General features: G+C 30.3%; 1 protein-coding gene across 3 annotated transcripts in view; it reads right to left on the reverse strand.

The window, feature by feature from the left end:
- LOC130897146 (transcription factor EC) overlaps positions 1 to 18,296 on the reverse strand; it is a 127,340-nt gene that overhangs the window by 100,928 nt on the left and 8,116 nt on the right. For all 3 annotated transcript variants that reach the window (XM_057805823.1, XM_057805816.1, XM_057805831.1), the window contains exon 2: positions 15,603 to 16,167. In XM_057805823.1, the coding sequence (XP_057661806.1) occupies positions 15,603 to 16,167 (565 nt within the window). The remainder of the gene's footprint in view (positions 1 to 15,602; positions 16,168 to 18,296) is intronic.

Below are 18,296 nucleotides of genomic sequence, written 5' to 3' on the forward strand. Positions count from 1 at the left end.
TTAACATTTCATAAGGAATCCTATTTCGAAAAAAAATCAATCAAATCCACTTCATATGAACAACTGTTAAGTTTCTCATTGTGTTACATTGCTTTTAGCTTTAATAACGACATGGTTTCTCCTGGGCATTGTACTGGAATTTACAAAGACTGTGATTCGTCAATCTGGGGTAGAGGATAGCTGTCTTTGTTGTTTAACTGGCGCTATTTCACGCAGAATCTCGTTGTTCCATCCTTTTTCTTCACGAGCACTAATGGAGACATCCATGGACTAGTAGATTGCTCTATTACTTTCTCCTCTGTCATCACTCGAATGATTTTTTCAGCTTCCTCTCTCTTTGCTCTTGGCAGTCTGCAAGCTGATTGTCTGATTGGCTTGGCATCACCAAATAAGTTTCGACGCTTCAAGAGAAATTCTCTCATTCTCCTTTTCTCAAATCAATTAATCTTTTCGAATCGGTCATGGTAATTTTCGGTTGTCGTCGTTTGGTGGACTGTAGACGTTACTGGTACGCAGAATCCCAACATGGTTTCCTTTTTAATAGTAATCGTGTAATCGTTTACATTTAAAACACTGTGAATCTATACTATATTTGACAAAACGTAACTTTTTGTTCATACATCGTGGGTAACAAGCGTTCCAATAAAATGATTTAATATAACCGACATCTTTGTTCGACATCGACTCACACACCAAACTGATGTTGGGAATTTAGGTTTTCGTTTCTGACAATCTACTTAAAACGTCTCATTTCTTTCACGAAAGAGTCGGTGTTTGTTTGATTCCTAGCCCATTTAAATCTATTTTTTTTGTGTAGAGGGTCTTGACACACGCCCTCCAATCCCAATTTTTCGTTTCAAAACTCTTCAGAGAATTTGCTTTTATTTGTATTACGTGGTTTTGAGGTCATTGAATTGTTTTTCTTTCACAATGTGCTTATATTTCAAAAACTGTACCTTGATATGTCCAACAATTTTCTAATTTCCATTTACATATTTAATAAATATTTTTGAACGTTTAAGTGTTATTCCTTAATTAATTATTAAAAAAATAGATATGAAGTAACATGTTTGAAGTTAACTTTAAAAGTTTAGTAGGTGTACTAATTAAAACAGGAGGAAGCAATCTACAACGATTAATAACATCCTGGCAGATGAATAAAGAAAAGAAGATATTCAATTACCAGGAGCTTCACGCTTCCAGTTATTTTGAAGATAAGATTAGTATGTTAAGGCAAATAATTTATATGTTTCCAATAAATGTTTCCAATAAATCAAAAATTGAAATTTGAACAGGAAAACAAGGTTTTAGGTTATGGTAAATATTCTTTATGTATTAAAAAAGAAGGTTGCTATGCCTAGTTTCTAAGTCTTTTATAAATACTGGCTGTTATTGGGATTTATCATATTTTTCTTGTCGTTTATAAAGAGATTGTCACTTTACTCTTGACATAAATTTCAATTATATAGAAAAGATATACATCATATTGCCACTGAATAACTTTATCTTATCGTCATCTTGCAAAATGTCTTTATGTGTCCCACAAATCCAGTTTGACCATTGTTTATTTTTCCTAATTTGTTTTTAATTAATTACTCAATACTTCTATAAAGTATTTGATGTATTATTGAAAATTAACATACAATAATCTAAATAAACTAAATCATTCGTACTTTATTATTTTATCAGTTAGTTTCAGTTTCAGCTAGTTTCAGTTCAATAAAAAGTTCATAGTTGACAGTGGCTTTATAATTTGAAGATATAGTAGTATAGAAAATGTCAGTATAGGCTACAGCTGAAACAAATTTTGTCATTATTGTCTTTTGTTGGCTGTGCTAACTAGAAAAGGTATAAACAATAAGAAATAAGCCCAGACGATCAGACCGACCTGCGAGTGAAAGATGATAATCCCAGAGCAACACACTAGTTGCTAGAAAGCTATGTCCTTAATTAGAATATTAGTAAACTCTGTGAATCGCGGTGTATAATTTTACAGAAAAGTGGAAAAGTGCATCAATTTATGGGAAAATTTTTGGATAAAGGTAGAAGATTTACGAAAAAAATAACTTCTTTAAAATGAGTGATGTTAAACATTTGTTTTTGGTGATTTAAATCATGTGAAGCCTGAAAACTGGGAAAAAGCGGTTCATACATTTACAGAAAAGAAAATGTGGACAATATTACAAATTAACTGATCGAGCTACTCATTGTAAATATTAGTTCATCTTCTAATTTGGATTTGTAAAAGTAGCACTACTCACACTGGTGAGTTTTTATATTAAATTATCATTTATGAACTTAACGTTGCTTAAATCCTTATACCTATACAACCAGTACAACACAATTTTCTTAACAAATAAAATATAGAAAATATTGCATTTTTGTATTTTTAACTGTTTAGAAGTAATAAGTAGATCAATTAGATGAACATATAAGTGTATACCCGATATTTTGATTAGTACATTCATACGAATGTTATTTCATACGAAAATACTCGAGGTAAAACTTGTAATGCTTTATTATTTTAATACTCTTTCATTCATAAAAATAGTCCTCTTCAAAATAAAAAGAGGCATAGAATAAATCCAGTATTAAATGAAATTTTAGTAGTATTAGAACTGGAGCAAAATTCAATAAACTCGATGAGTATGAGAAGAAAATTGGCTAGTGTAACGGGTGTTCATCGTTAATGAATATAAAAAAGTGCAATTTATCTATATTATTGTATGGAGGTTGTTGGATAACATTTTCAACCTTTACTTCCATCATAAAGTAAGTTTGTAGGAACATTCGTATTAATCAGATTATGTTTTTAATAAATATTTCTTAAATTTCTGTCGTTTAGTTTGGGCCCCTAAAGCTATCACTTGAGAACAAGGTCTTGATATACAAAGTTATTCTCAAACCAATCTGGTCATATAGAGTGCATCTAACCTAACTATTAGAGTAATCACCTTGGTTTGCGCTTAAGGTAATTTTATATTTCGCGGTCCCCTCGTTTGTTGGCTCTAGAAAATCGAAAAATCATTCGATTTCGTTGAATTTCGTTTTTTCAAAATCTTCGTTTTTATGACGGATTTACGAAAAAAATTATGAGAATAAAAAAATGAAAACTTATATTGGTTTCAGGGCTTTAAATGTTTATGAAAATGCACTCATTCACGTATAATTGTTGATAACTTTTTTCCAAATAATCAAATGAAATTGTTATATTTTTTTTCAATAATCTACAAAAAAACAGATTGAAAAAAAGTTATACAAAAATGTTGATATATCATGTTTTTACTATTAAAAATAATAACATTTTCTCTTAAAATTGACCTTTTCTCACATATAATCGTTTGTACCTTTTATTTATTATTTTTCAAAATATTCGTTTTTTTTTGTAGATTTTTGTTATGAACGATTATCTCAAGAAGTGCATTTATGACCACATTTAAAGTCCATATAAACCATATAAAATCTTGTGAGATATTTCCTACATTTTTTCACATAAATTCGCCGTAAAACAGAGATTTTTTCAAAAAATTAAAAGTCAGAATTTAAAGTCAGAAAACCATATGAAATCTTTGAGTGAGATAAGGAATAAACAAACATTTTTCAATTTTTTTCCAAAATATTCGTTTTTTTTTGTGTAAATTAACAAAAAAAATATATGAACTGCGTTTGATGCTTTGTAAAAAAGTTATGAACTTGAAATGCGTTTATGATCACATTTAAAGTCTCAAAACTATATGAAATCTCCAGGTGAGATATTTCCCATATTTTTTTTCATAAATCCGCCGTAAAAACCGAGATTTAAAAAAAATCATTGAAATCGGATGATTTTTCGATTTTCTAGAGCCAAAAAACTAGGGAACCGCGAAAGTATAAAATTATCCTAATAATGCTATTGCTCGTAATCTGAATGTTAACTGAGTTAAAAAAGAAATCAAAAAGTTGAGTGAAAACTATAGTAATGGGCTTTAAAGGCATCCAAACAGACTTGCTAAAAATCTAGTGTCTTATTTTACTCCATACGACTTAATGGATAGTTAATGGATTTTAAAATAGTGATTTTAATCTTTAAATTTTAGAATTTTAAACCTCACGCCTTTCTCTTATGAAGACTCTATCAATACTTTTCTTTTAGTCTGTCAAAACTTGTCTTATCCCTAGTGCTTAAGTAGTTGCGTTGTAACTATAGGTCAGTAGGAAATAACCACTGGGCTATTATTCCTACATGTCTATTCAACTATTATTCAAAATATTTACTTGTCGCTCTATTGTGAACAGATTGTAAATTAAACGGGATAATAAAAAAAAGTTTGGGCAAAATTTCCTGCGGCAGAAGCTGGTCCATTCGCAACAAAGTTTTTGTTATCAAAATCGTTTCCTGATTAATAAACCTTGAGTAGCATAGTGTAAAAGTTATTACGAAACATGGTAATTAATTTAAACTCAAACTGAAGAGCAGCTACTCGTTAACATAAGATTCCAGCCTTCTTCCAATGTTCAGCCGTACGTTGGAAGCTTCGGGTGGTACCGGCTTGTTGTTCATGCATCGTCCAACTAATTGTCAAGAATTAACATATAACTCATTGTTTAGTGGATAGTAGCAATGTATCGATATCTAATAACGAAAAATTAAATGTTTATTTTTATGCAGGAAATTTATTAGAAATATATAGTACACACAAATTACCTAAATTGTGTTATTCAATTCAAATTGATATACAGTTTATTTAATTTAGGTAATTCTTTGATAAGCGATTTCATGACAGTTATGGTATACTATAAATTGTTCAACCTCCATGTTACCTGTTAACATTTATGAGTACAAACAAAATTATAATAATTACGTAACTTTTTATCTTGAAATCATTTAAGGATAATCATTGTTTCAAATCAATGTTATATGACATACCGCAACTAATACATACCGCTAAATGCAGGATGAACGATTTCATTATTGTTTTCAAATTATACAGAGTGGCTTGTTTAGTTTTAATTTCACATTAGCACTGAACAAGCGATTTTTAAAACTTTACAAAACATTCTCCAACGTACCCACATTTAATTTCTGGATATTGGCAGGTTTTGTTACATAAACTGTAAATAGAACTAACAGCAGATACAAAATTTCGCACCAAGGAAATCGGGGCTAATCCCTTATAAGGGTCACACTGTAACACAGTTGGCTCAGGGCTTCTATTTAATAAAGCTAAATGTGGGGAGCTGTAAAATACAAGTTCTAGTTAGTTAACTAAGTTTTTGTAAATGAGACATACTAAGAAGTATCTACTAAACCAGATATAACTAGCAAAGTTATAGTTTGTCTCTTGACAGGTCATGGCAAGCTGGTGTAAGATTACGACAGAATCATACGATACATTTTAGCGATTCGGAATGTTTGACAGTAAGCAATAAGAAAAGAAAACTATAAATTTCTCATTGTATAAAAATATTGAGATTTGTTTTTTGAAATATTTAAAAAGCTTGTCGTCTTATGTTTGTCTTTTACAAATTTACGAAATCAACTCTAACCTCTTTCTCATTTGTATTATAATTACAAAAGTTATCATCATGAAGATACAAAACATAACGTTCATATACAAAACTACTTTGAATTACATTGGATAGTAAACTATGGAATGCAATACACCTTAGTAGATAGTACATTTGCGCTTAGGTTTTTCCTACCGTCAATTGTAATATATGTCTTTTAATGAACATGAAATAACATATACATATTTCATATAGTTACGGTTTATTAATTTTAAAGCTTTATATGTATAGATATAAGCGTTTTCCTAGTGGGATTGTGGCAAAATTAAACACAAAAGCCTACTAATTCTAATATATTTCCAAGCTATCGAATAGCTATGTATCCATCATCAGGGACTAAAATTATGGTCAAGTTCGATTTAAAAATATCTATAAAAGTATAAAAATAATAAAAATGAATCAATTTTCTAATCAATGTAAGTAATTTTTATTATTGTAATACTTTTATAGATATTTTTACAATATTTGTACTTTGACCATAATGTCAATCCTTGAGGATGTATAATAGGTATTCGAAAGCTTGGAAATATACTAGAATTAGTACTCTTTGATGTTTAATTTTGCCATAATGCCACAGAAAAAATTGGACCTTCCAACATATTGCGGGCTTTATCAAAATATAATTTGACACTGATAAAATAAAGAAATTAAAAAAAAACTCATTTTCTTGATTATTTAAAATTAACAATTTAATTGAAAACATATTGTATGCAAAACCAACTTGGTCCTCAAGATATTTAAAGTTGAAATAAATGTCATCTTATGTCACAAAAGAGACCAATAATTATTAGTTTAGCTGATAGAGCTATCCAACTATTAGATCCAGAATTAAAAATTAATAAAGCTATTACAAAAGCAAAAGCTACATTAAGACAAAATAAGTATCCTAAGAAAATTATAAATAACGTTTTCAAAAGAATGATAAACAAATACTATAATCGGAACAAAACCGAACTTAAACATCAAAATGTGGAACAAATTTCCTTGCCATATGTACAAGGACTTTCACAACAATTAGCAAATTATTTCAATAAATATAATATTAGAACAAGTCGTAAAGGATAGGTGTAATCTATCTCTAGGTCTAATCAAAATTATTCACGAAACTAAAATGTAAAACAACCAAAAACAGAAGAAGCGAAATTGTATATACCTTATAGTGATTCTGTTTACATAGGACAGACAACTCCAAATTTGGAAAATAAAAAATCGTCAATGCGATAAAAAATAAAACTGCATGAAATATCAAAAAAATTCACAATAACAGACCTAAATAATTTGAAAAATACATAATTCTATTTAATAAATTTTAATTTAATTATAAATAGTTTAATTGAATGTTACTACTTATTTATTACATAACATACGAAATTATTTAGTTTATAATAATTTTCATATTGATATTCATGTTGTAGGTGGTCTATTGATTAATATAATTATGAAATATATCAATGTCAAATTATTTTTGATAAAGACCGCAATAGATCGAAACTTCAAGATATTAAATGAAGTTTCAATTAAAGTAGACTTAAAATCAAGATACGTCACAACAAATTATATTTACATATATACGAGGATGGTCCCAGAAGTACCTGTCCTGACAAAGAAAACACAAAAATTTTCCCTCATCTCTATGTCATATATGTACGTAGGAACATTCATAGAATTAAATCGTTTTAAAACTCATCATCTCTTTTGCGTCACTATGTTACTTGGTTCTCAATTTATTAATTAGTTGATGAACATTCGAAAACCAATGCATAGAGACATAATATAAAATTGTTTTTTTTTTATTTTTCTAAGAGTTATTTTGTTAACAACGTTTAAGTAATAGAATTAAAAATTAATAGGAGAATGCGATGTCGTATATTTAAATGATTAACTTGTTAGATACTTTATCATAACTTAGAAAAAACACTCAAATTTATTTACTATTGTGAATATCACCAATTAAAATATTAAAAATCGATTAGTATCCTCGAATAAAAGTAATGAACATCAATTATCAATAATAACTAATACATTTTATCAAATAAAGTGTTTTAGCTTATTTTAATATCTAACACCGTGATTCCCAAAATGGTCCAGATGGAGACTCGACGAGAGTCTAGGTTGAGCGTGACAAAAAATAGGAGTCCACAATCGTAGGCGGGGGTCCATGATTGAATTTGTTTGGTTTCGATAGTGAAGAACCAAAATTTTCGCTTAACGACTATTACTTGTAAAAACTTCATAATCCATACTTAGTACAACGCGGTCGAGACTTGCTGTTGCCGCGCCGGCTGCCTTCTCGTCCGCAACGCTTGTTCAGATGTGCAAATTAATACAACTTGTGGTGAATGTGCCTCCAATCTTGCATGAATATGTTTGATTTTCCACCAATATAAATACGGGGAGATTTGCAGTTTTTCCTTACAAAACTCAAAGCAAATATTGATCATTTGCTGTCAATCCATCAAGTACATCCCTTTCATTAAAATTATATTTTTTATAATTACCATGGCATTTCCAAGATTAATTTTGTCAAAACAACTTTCCAATGTCAATTTTGTCAAATTGACATGTCGTGTTCCTAATTTGAATAAACCTTTGAGTCAGACAAGGTGACGCACTATCAACAACTCTATTTAATATAGCACTAGACTTGGTAATAGAATAATGCAAGCTAACAGGTACAATTACTAATAAGGACATCCAAATATTGGCATACGCAGATGATCTCGCGATAATAACGCGAACGGTAAATAGCCTAAAGGAAACACAAGATCGACTAGGAAGCTAGGAAAAAGGGACTAACTTAATGAAGGGAAGACTAGGTATATGGAGTTGAAAAGAAAACAAAATGGTGCTAAATACAAGAATATAGCGGTAGAGAAATAAACGAAGGCCGTTTTTTTTCAACCTCCGATGATCCATGCAGACGCTACGCGGGCAGAAGAAAGCGGACATGCGCTGTAGGCGATTGCGAAGCTCTGGCACTACACACTCCGCCATTGTTGGCATGTAGGCTTCAGTAGGCGTTGTGCTACAGTCACATAAACATGTCCGCCATTATTGATGCTCCCGCCAAGTGTGAATTGCGAAGTGTGATTCGCTTTCTACAGGCTTAAGGCCGTAGTTCTGCAGAAATCTGTCGTTCCAGACGACCTGGTTCAACGAGTCGACAGAATGGTTAAAAAACCGCAGATTCAACATTTGTCTACGGAATTTCCAGAAGTTTCAAAGTTTGTTTTGTACTCTTTTGTTATTGAACGGTAAGGCTACATTGGCGGGAACTTGTTTGAAGAGGGTATTGGAAAGGTTGTCCACAGATATGACAAATGTCTCAATCTCTTCGGTGATTATGTATAACCTATCAGAAGTTGAAAAAAAACGGCCCTCATGGGGGTTAACAATTTTAAATACTTGGGAGTAACAGTTAACAACCAAAATAAAAGAAGAGGAAATCACTCAAAGGATCCAAGCAGGACACTGAACATACCATAAATTCTGACCTCTAATGCTATGCAAAAAAATAATTAGACGTATTAAACTGAAATATACAGAACAGCAATAAGGCCAACAGTAATCTCTGAAGGAAAAACGATGAATTTAACAAAGAATCTGATGAAGAAAAACTCAACACCTTCGAAAGAAAAATGATACGAAGAATATATGGACAAAAAAGTTGGATGACGGACAATATAGGATCCTTATGATTGCTGAAATTAGATAAAACTTTAATGAAGAAAATATCACCAGATTCATAAAATCACAGCAAATAAGATGACTAGGACACATAAAACGAATGAAAAGTAATAGTGAAGTTGAAAGAATAACAGAATGGAAACCCTTAGGAAACCGGCTCAGAGAAAGACAAAAAAGCCAATGGGAAAGTCAAGTAATGAATGATCTGAAAAGGGAGTCCTTGGACGGTGGAGTAATACCCAGGGCAGGAAAAAATAGAGAAAAATAGAAGAAGTCAAAACATGCAAAGAACTTCAGTTAAAAAAAATGAATAGAACGTGGATTGACTCACCACATAAAACGAGTCAAAGAGCTCTTGATTGAGCGGTTACTATTCCTATTGGAATCTACAACCGATTATATATTTCAATTTCTTTGAGTAAGTAGTGAGTTTGATGTAATTTTTATTCTTTGTTTTGTATGTTTCACAATATATTTACTTTTAGTTTTGTAAAAGATCTAAAGAAAAGACCGAAACGTCATTAAATTGTCTAAACGAATAACTTATCTAATTATTTCAATCGACCAATCGACAATTCTGGGAACGTGGCAATGAAACACCAAAGTAGATTAACTTTCATATATTTTTCGAGCTTTCGAATACTTAACTTCTGGGAAATAATTAATTAAGATTTTTTGTGGCTCTAAATTGTATAAATTCTTGTGAAAATTTTAAATTCATAGAATTCAAAATCCAATATTCAAAGTGACGTTGATAGAAATATTGATTAATTTAAGTTAGTAAAATATATTAAAGTTAGTTTACTTCGATGTTTCATTGCCACGTTCCCAATAACAAAACGCTCATTATATATGTATATATATATATAATCACTTTTTTGTTTTTTCTGATAATCCCGAAATGCAAGAAATGTTGGATGGGTATCTTTTCCGAAGGATAGTTAATAATTTCATAATGAGGTAATAGGTTAAACGAATATTTTCAATTTCAATCAATTCGCCACGTACTACTCCGCATCTTATCGAAAGATACATATTAATTATTTTATGACTGACACCTTTGTATCAAATTATTCAATAACTATATATTTCAAAGATATAAAACACCGCGACGTTTAATTTTAGATAATTGATAAACTCGTAGGTTTCAATAGTTACTTAGAGTTATTTGATTGCGTATGAAAATCGTAAAAATAAACCAAATGAAAATAATTTATGCTTCTAAAAAGTTTGAACCTCTTATACTTATAGTACGTGGGAAGTTAGTATGTTATCGAACACATTAAAGTACTAAATGAGAATATCATATATTTTATTGAATATTACACAGAATGATCGAATATCAGTGCAACTATAAGATGGACTTTTAATTTTACAAAGACTGGCAAACATTCAACCGAGTACGTTACTTACTCTATGAGCACCAATAATTCGGCAGAAAAATTTCAGTCAAATTAGTCGATGTGGGTAGCGTTTAACTAAAACTCTGTAATCGATTATCTTTAGATACTACATTTACGCAAAAAGAGGAGTTAGACACTTAGACTTTGCACCATCATATACGACCATTAAATTTATAGCAGCTAAATTCAAACTTAACCGTATCAACTTGAATGGCTATGAGCGTTCAGTATGGCCAAAATTACGACAACCAACGAAAAAGTTCCCCAAATGGTACTGGACGACCGTCGGATTAAGGTTAGAGAGATAGAAGAGGCTTTGGGCATATTAAAAGATCGCATTCTTCATTTACTGATTGAAAACTTATGCATACGTAAGATGTTTAGCGTTTGCTTATTTTGAACCATAAACGAATTTACCAGTTTTTATAAATGCGGTTTAAGCAACATTAATCGGATTTTTTTGCGTCAATACAAAACTGCAAATGAAACCTTATGGATCCACCACTACACTCCTGAAACGAAAAAACAGTAAAGACACTGCATTGGAATGGGCGAAGCTGTTCCGAAAAAGCCAAAAACGGTCTCATCGGCCGAAAAAGTGATGGCAATTGTTTTTGTGTTCATCGAATATCTTCAAGCTGCTCAAACAATTACAAAAGAGTAGCCCGCATCATTGCTTGATAAGGTGAAAAGAGAAATAACAAAAAAGTATTTAAAGAAAAAGAAAATGTTTTTTCATAACGACGAACCATCTTCTCACATTTAGTTGCCAAAAATTCACGAATTGCACCTCAAATTGATTGAAAACCACCGAATTCGCCAGATTTCACCTCCAGCGACTTTTTCCTGTTACGTAAATTTTAAGTTTCACTTTTAAGAGAAATTCTCAACAGACGCGGACTATATCAGGTACGTTAACGCCTGTTTTTAGGAGAGAGATGGTAACCATTATTTGAAAGGGTAGAAAAGGTAGAAAGGAAAAGGACTAAGTGTATAGACTTAGAAGGAGACTATGTCTCATTTAGATGCACTATAAGCAGTGCCGGTTTTAGCATCACCAGTACCCTCGGAGAAATTTCTGTGGCAATCCTTAACCGCTATTTAAATTTACACGTGAAAGGGTATAATGAAAAAACCAATTTTTTCAACCATTTATTAAAAAAAACTGATAAAATTTCACTCTTCTAGCCTATGGGCGGAGTTATCAGTGGAAGTCGATATCCGCAATTTCATTTTCGATTGAGATCGTTGCCGAGAAATCGAAGAATGTTGAAATTTATTATGAATCTAACTTTAACCTTTTACCTTCTAACTTTTCAAAAAGTGAATATATTAAAAATTTGTTAGGAAGCTTTTTGTAGAGCGTTAATTTTTTCACAAGAATAAATCTTGACCATTTCAAAATCTCGTGCCCAAAATGAGTTACCGAATTTCAAATCGTCTTTCTCATGTCATTGAAATGAGAAATGGAAATTTACCATTCGGCACTTCTTAAAATTAATTTTAAGAGCTCTAATTTGCACAGTATTTTTAACGTCATTTCCAATAACATTTCCGGTATAGAAAGAAAACAAAAATTCATCGATTTTTGTTTATCTGTAGTTGCGGAATCCCCTCTTGTCTGCTCAGCTCTCTTTTAGAGAGTTTACGTTATAAAAAGATAAATAATTTGTTCATTTATAGTAGGATATGCCCGTTGAAATAAACTGTATGCAGTGCAGCGATTGGAGAGTGCGTTTCATTCTAATGCTCCCAACATATCGAATTTTTCGGAAAGTTTAGGGGATTTTCGACAAGACAACCTCGATGAAATATCTCGCCAACAGCGCTCTTTTATGCCTGGTGCCCTGGGTGGTCACTCTACCGCGACCTACCCTAACTCCGCTACTGCCTATAAGTATGCGCCTCCCTGTGTTTTAACAATTAGGTGATTAGTACTGATTAAACTACTAGTAAACGGATTTCTTTCATCGTGTTGCATTGGGAGAAATCGTTTTCGGTTTGTTTAATTATCAAAATAAAATTAAATTCAATTCTCGTGAGCCACTGAAATAAGTTTATACAGTTTTTTTAAGAAAATTTTCTCATACTTATTCAAAATAAATAATTACAATAAAATAAGAATATTAACAAATAACTTGTGGATTGTTTATGCAACATTCATTACGAGCTGACTAATTCTATATATTCAGTACATTGTAAAAATAGTTGGTAATTTCAATGAAAATTAATATCTGCAACAATACGTAGTCAAATTCTTCAAAACATACTTATACACAGAAGTTAAAAAAATTGAGAGGAACGTTTTAGATAAATATTTTATTTTAGTTGAAACGCATTTTTTCTAGTTGAAACTAATTTCGGTGAAAAAATATAAAGAAATGTTTTCGAAAAAAGCACAAGAATCAAACAAAAATAAATGAGACAATTTAAATATTGTCTCTACATCGAATAACTTTTTGTTTTCTCGACGCATCGACATCTTGATAATTTTTTTATCATCATCGTCGAGTTCATCAAATATAAAGTATAAATCTTTAATCATTTTATCCAAACCCTTTATAATATTGAAAAAATTTGAACAATTTGAAAAAGATATGTTCGGATCCTCCGTTTTATGTTAAACTGAAGTTTAAACTAACTCCAGACCGCCGGTAACATTTGAACCAAACGTGAAAAAGTTGATATCTGTAGTTTGAACTTCACTTGTAAAATTGGGACTAAATACATTTGTTAAAACAAAAATTTCTTAGTTAAAACTAGAATTTACCACATTATCAAAACTAGTTCTAATTTTGAGCCTCAGTTAAAACTAGTATTTTGGAACTTAAAGAATGAACATTTTTTTATCCACGAAGTGAATATTTTTTCAATGAATTTTCTAGTTGTCGAGAGTAAAAAATACAAGAAGCAACAAAAGTCAATAATATAACAGCGATTCCCACTGAAACACATTTTTAAGCAGCATTTAATTCTAGTTGTAAGGCATTTAGTAAAACTAGATTGAACCAGAGACAACGCGTTGTGACTAAAAACTGTAATACATATATATTTTTAACCTTAAAAAATATAGGGTCTAAGTAATTCAAGGTCTTTTATAATGGAATATGAAACTATCCCAAAGAATATGTTATGTGGTCGGTATTTCCAATTGCGTAACGTCGGATTAATGGGTTTTCATAATATAGGTTCATTTGGTACTACATGCATTAAATAAAGCAGTTCCTCAATATATCAAATATATTTTCTCAAAACAAATGAAAAGAAACATACTTTCAATGTTGCCGTATGGTAATCCACACATTTTCGCGTTTGGATTTCCGTAGACACCAGTTGAGCGTCGAAGGTGAACAGTATTTAAAAATAGGTAATTAGATAATGTATACGGAAAATCTTTTAAAATAGATCACTAGATCACACTGTTACCTTACGTCATATCGTTTTTAAACGTGTATTTATTGTATTTGGGAACTATTTAACTATTGCATATTTGCGAATAGTTTATAAATCCGTTCCAAACAACATAATCTATATTTTTGTACTATTTAACTCGGAAATGAAGTTAAGTCGAATATAAATAAAAATTAAAATAGGATGTGAAGTAACCAAAGTGTTTAAAGAAACATGTACATCGATATTTTCAGTGACCCCTTCGTTCCATGAACATTAGTTGTTTATTATGATATTAGTTTAGAGTTTAGAGAGAGTCTTTTCATTTTTATTTCCATAAATTTTAGAATTTGTTGGGAAGAAAAAGATTCGGTCATGCTTTCTGATTAACTTCTTTTAAACACTACAAAAAGAAATTCGTAGGTTTCAAACAAAATGAAAAATTGATTTATTGCTCAATTGAATTTATTTCAATTAAGATACTAATTCGAAATATGCTCAAATAACTGGTTTCTCACTTAATGGAAATCATAAATCTCATTTAAAATGGTATGCCGTTCTGTCAATGCCAAATAAATAAACTTTAGGTAAACAACTTCATTTTTGCCAGATTCTTGCATATGAGTTCAATTAGCTTAGTGAAAATTTTAGAATTATCCATGCTACTAGCTTTATTGATCATTTTATATTTCAATATTTAATGAAATTTCAGTTACACTGATAGGCTCGTATTTACGAGAACGAATTTATTTAGAAAACACTTCATTCAATCACAACTGCTTACTTAATTTTACTCTAAAATTTATATTTGGAATACTATATCAATTAAAAGAAAGCAAACATTTTTTTTATTTACCAACTTGTAAACTATTTCTATTAATATTTAGAAAAATTTCTTACTTCTTACTAGATTGGTATTTTTCACAATTAGCTGTATTGTTGAATAAAACTAGATAGATGTGTCGATACCAAAATTTTTCGATTTTCGATACCGATACAATCGATGTATAATAGCCCCTTGTAAAAAAAGTTCTCTTACTAGAAACATATTCATAATTTGTTTGAACAACCTATAAACCAATTTTAAAATTATCTATGCCTATACAGGGATAAATGAGGCAATTTCGCAAATAAAAAAAACAATGGTTTAATTCTGAAATCAAATTGGAGCAATCCTTAACAGATGGAAACGCATGGTCTACGTTAAGCTCTTTGGTTTTTTGGTTGTTGTATCAAAAATCAAAATCATTATCCGAGTTATTTTAAAATCAGGATTTTTCTACACTCTACACCTAATATATCAAACACGATATGGAACTACTTTGTCGGTGCAATAAATGTACCGAGGCAGCCAGTTGTTTAAACAAAGACAAATATTTTATCAAATGATTTTTCAAAATATGATAATCTCATTATAAATTGGACTTTCCGTCCATTTACTGGTATCGGTGTCGACTTTTTGCAATAGATTCTCGATACCGATACCAATGTCCAAGAATCGGTGGTATCGAGAATCGGTATTGAGAATCGACTCATCTCTAAATAAAACAGTAGGTACTATGATGGAAAACTTACCTCGGAAGTACAACTAGTAGCACCAGAACTCAAAGCAGGAGACATAGCAGGAACATCATAATTTGGCGAAACTTGTCCTTGTGGATAATATCCTTGAGAATTTGAAATATTGTTAATATTGCTATATCCGTTAGTATTAGCACCGCAAGTTGGAGCACTATGAGTTTGATTTAATCTATGATTCGAAAGCGCGGCACTAGGTACTTGAAATGATTCACTCAAATACTGTTTCACTTGGTTTTTCTGTTTTTGCATAACATGGTACTTTGTGGGATTTGCTAATTTGGTTTGCACTTGTAAAACTTGAGGAGGTACTTCTGCTATACTGTTTAAGGGAACTTTTATGTGATTTTCAGGAATATTATGGTTTTGTATATTGCTATTATTATTAATTGGACTAGAGACTACATGATTAGATTGTATGGGTTGGTGTTGAGGATGAGGTGGTTGGCGTTGAGATTTTTGTTGATTTTGTCGTTGTTGCTGTAGAATGGCGTGATCCCTCATTAACTGTAGCTTCAATTGTGTCCTTGACACCGGATTAGTCGTTTTTAAGTTTGGAGTGCTAAAAATACAAAATAAAGTCAAAATTTTTGTTGAATTCAACACAACAATAAACAAATAAAAATATATAAATAATTAACGCTGAACCCCGAGGAAACGTTGACGAGTAAAATGAAGAGTCTAGTGAAACTTTATACACTGATGAGTAGCAATTCAATCACCAAACAATTAATTTTGGTTTGTAGGTTTGGAACAAATAAAACAATACTACATCATTAGAGGAAGAAGAAATAAGCCATTGATGATAGAAGATGAAAAAATTACATAGATATGAAACAATTAATAATCATTTTGTAGTTTGAGTAGATTTTATTTTCTAGAAAAAATATTAGTTGCGACTCATGCATTAATGGACATAAATAACTGCAAAACTAATATTATTACATGCTTGGTTGACATTATTACAGTCCCCAAAGCATTAGTATTGCATAAATATTTTATTACCCATTTAATTTAATTAACAATGAAATATATTAACGTCATTAAGAATTACAGTAATCTTAAGTTTCATATAAATATATTCACAATATATAATATTTAAGTATGATTAATTTTTGTATTTACATTTTTTATGCTTACCTAATTTTGAGTACCTAGTAGCTAGTATCTACAGATACAAAATTAATTAAAATATGAAAATTGATATGTGATATAAATTATGTAAATTTCAGATTCGTATATGTCCAGCTAATTTTGGAATTTTTTGAGGTATTCATCAAATTCCATACTCCAGAAATATTTCCTTGAAGACTAATCTAAGGTTGATTCGATCGATTTTCATTTTACTTTTGTTCGTTATACATTATTCCGTTTATTATTTATCCTTTCACGTCAACATCAACAATTTTCAAATCTTTCAATCTCTTACCTAATAAATTTCATACATTATCATCAGTATGAATTATTACCGTTACTGCATTTTTTTATTGTGGTAATATACTGTTATTTTTGTGGATTATTTTAACAAAAATGAAATATTAGAAATAAATTTTACGATTAAATTCCATTAAAAGCAATATTTTAAAAACAAAACATCACTAAAAGTTTGATTTTAAAACTGCCTGGTATAGTATAGCTGGCAAGGCGATTTCATTTTATTAAGGTCATATCCATGAGTTTATCACATGTTTTGTTGCCACTGATTGTGCCACTGGTTAAAGTAATAAAGACTGTGACGTCCAATAAATTTAAAATGAAATATTTGACTTCATTGTCGAGAATGTCTACAAGAATATAATTACTTAAGAAAAATATTTTTTGAATACTGGATCATCAGACTTTATGTTTTTGTCATCCTCATTTTTTTTTTTGGATTATTACAAAATAAATTTAACGTACCGCTAATGGTTCACTGGTTTACAATTGTAAATATGAAATATATAAAATCTAATTGGAACACTGATTGAACTTTTTTCTTCGTAATTTAACAAACGTTCATACGAAGTTTGTCCAAAACAGAGCTGATACCCTACTCCACAAAATTTCCTGGCTGAAACAATTCACCGCTAAAGAAAATTCGCATAATGAAAAAATCTCTGTTCCATCTCCAAAGTAAACAACACGCTATTAAAATACTATATAATGATCCAATTATACCTACCTAGTCGGTCGAGAAAATAGAAGATAATTCTATTCAATTACGTGCCCATTACTCGGCCGATTACATTATGGCTTACTAGGCCGAGTGTTCTGTGTCTAACGAGTACTAGGTAGATGTATAAACAAAGTTTTGAGGTTTAATTTTGTGTTATTCTTTTAATGTAAGAATGTAATGTAAATGTAAGAATATATTGTATATATATCGTAAATTGTTTTTATATCCTGACAACTAATTTTAACACTTTTTTTTTATTTATATTCTTTAAATTTTGGAACTATTTATTCAAGATTTCGATCAAAGCAAGTTATTAGAAATGCCAAAAACTACTTAATATTTCTACTCCACACTAGCATTCATTACACAACAATGAAGTTATTTTAAACTAATGAAAGTATTTCCACCTGTTGCGTTCAAATATCGCTCATTTCGTATTTCTGTTTCTAGACATTCTATGGTTGTTAGGGTTATTGCCCAATGTTTTAGTTACCTACTTCTATTTTTTTAAATAAATTCAAGTGAAGATGTAAACG

The sequence above is a fragment of the Diorhabda carinulata genome, chromosome 1 (assembly GCF_026250575.1).
Source record: "Diorhabda carinulata isolate Delta chromosome 1, icDioCari1.1, whole genome shotgun sequence".
NCBI classification, from domain to species: Eukaryota; Metazoa; Arthropoda; class Insecta; order Coleoptera; family Chrysomelidae; genus Diorhabda; species Diorhabda carinulata.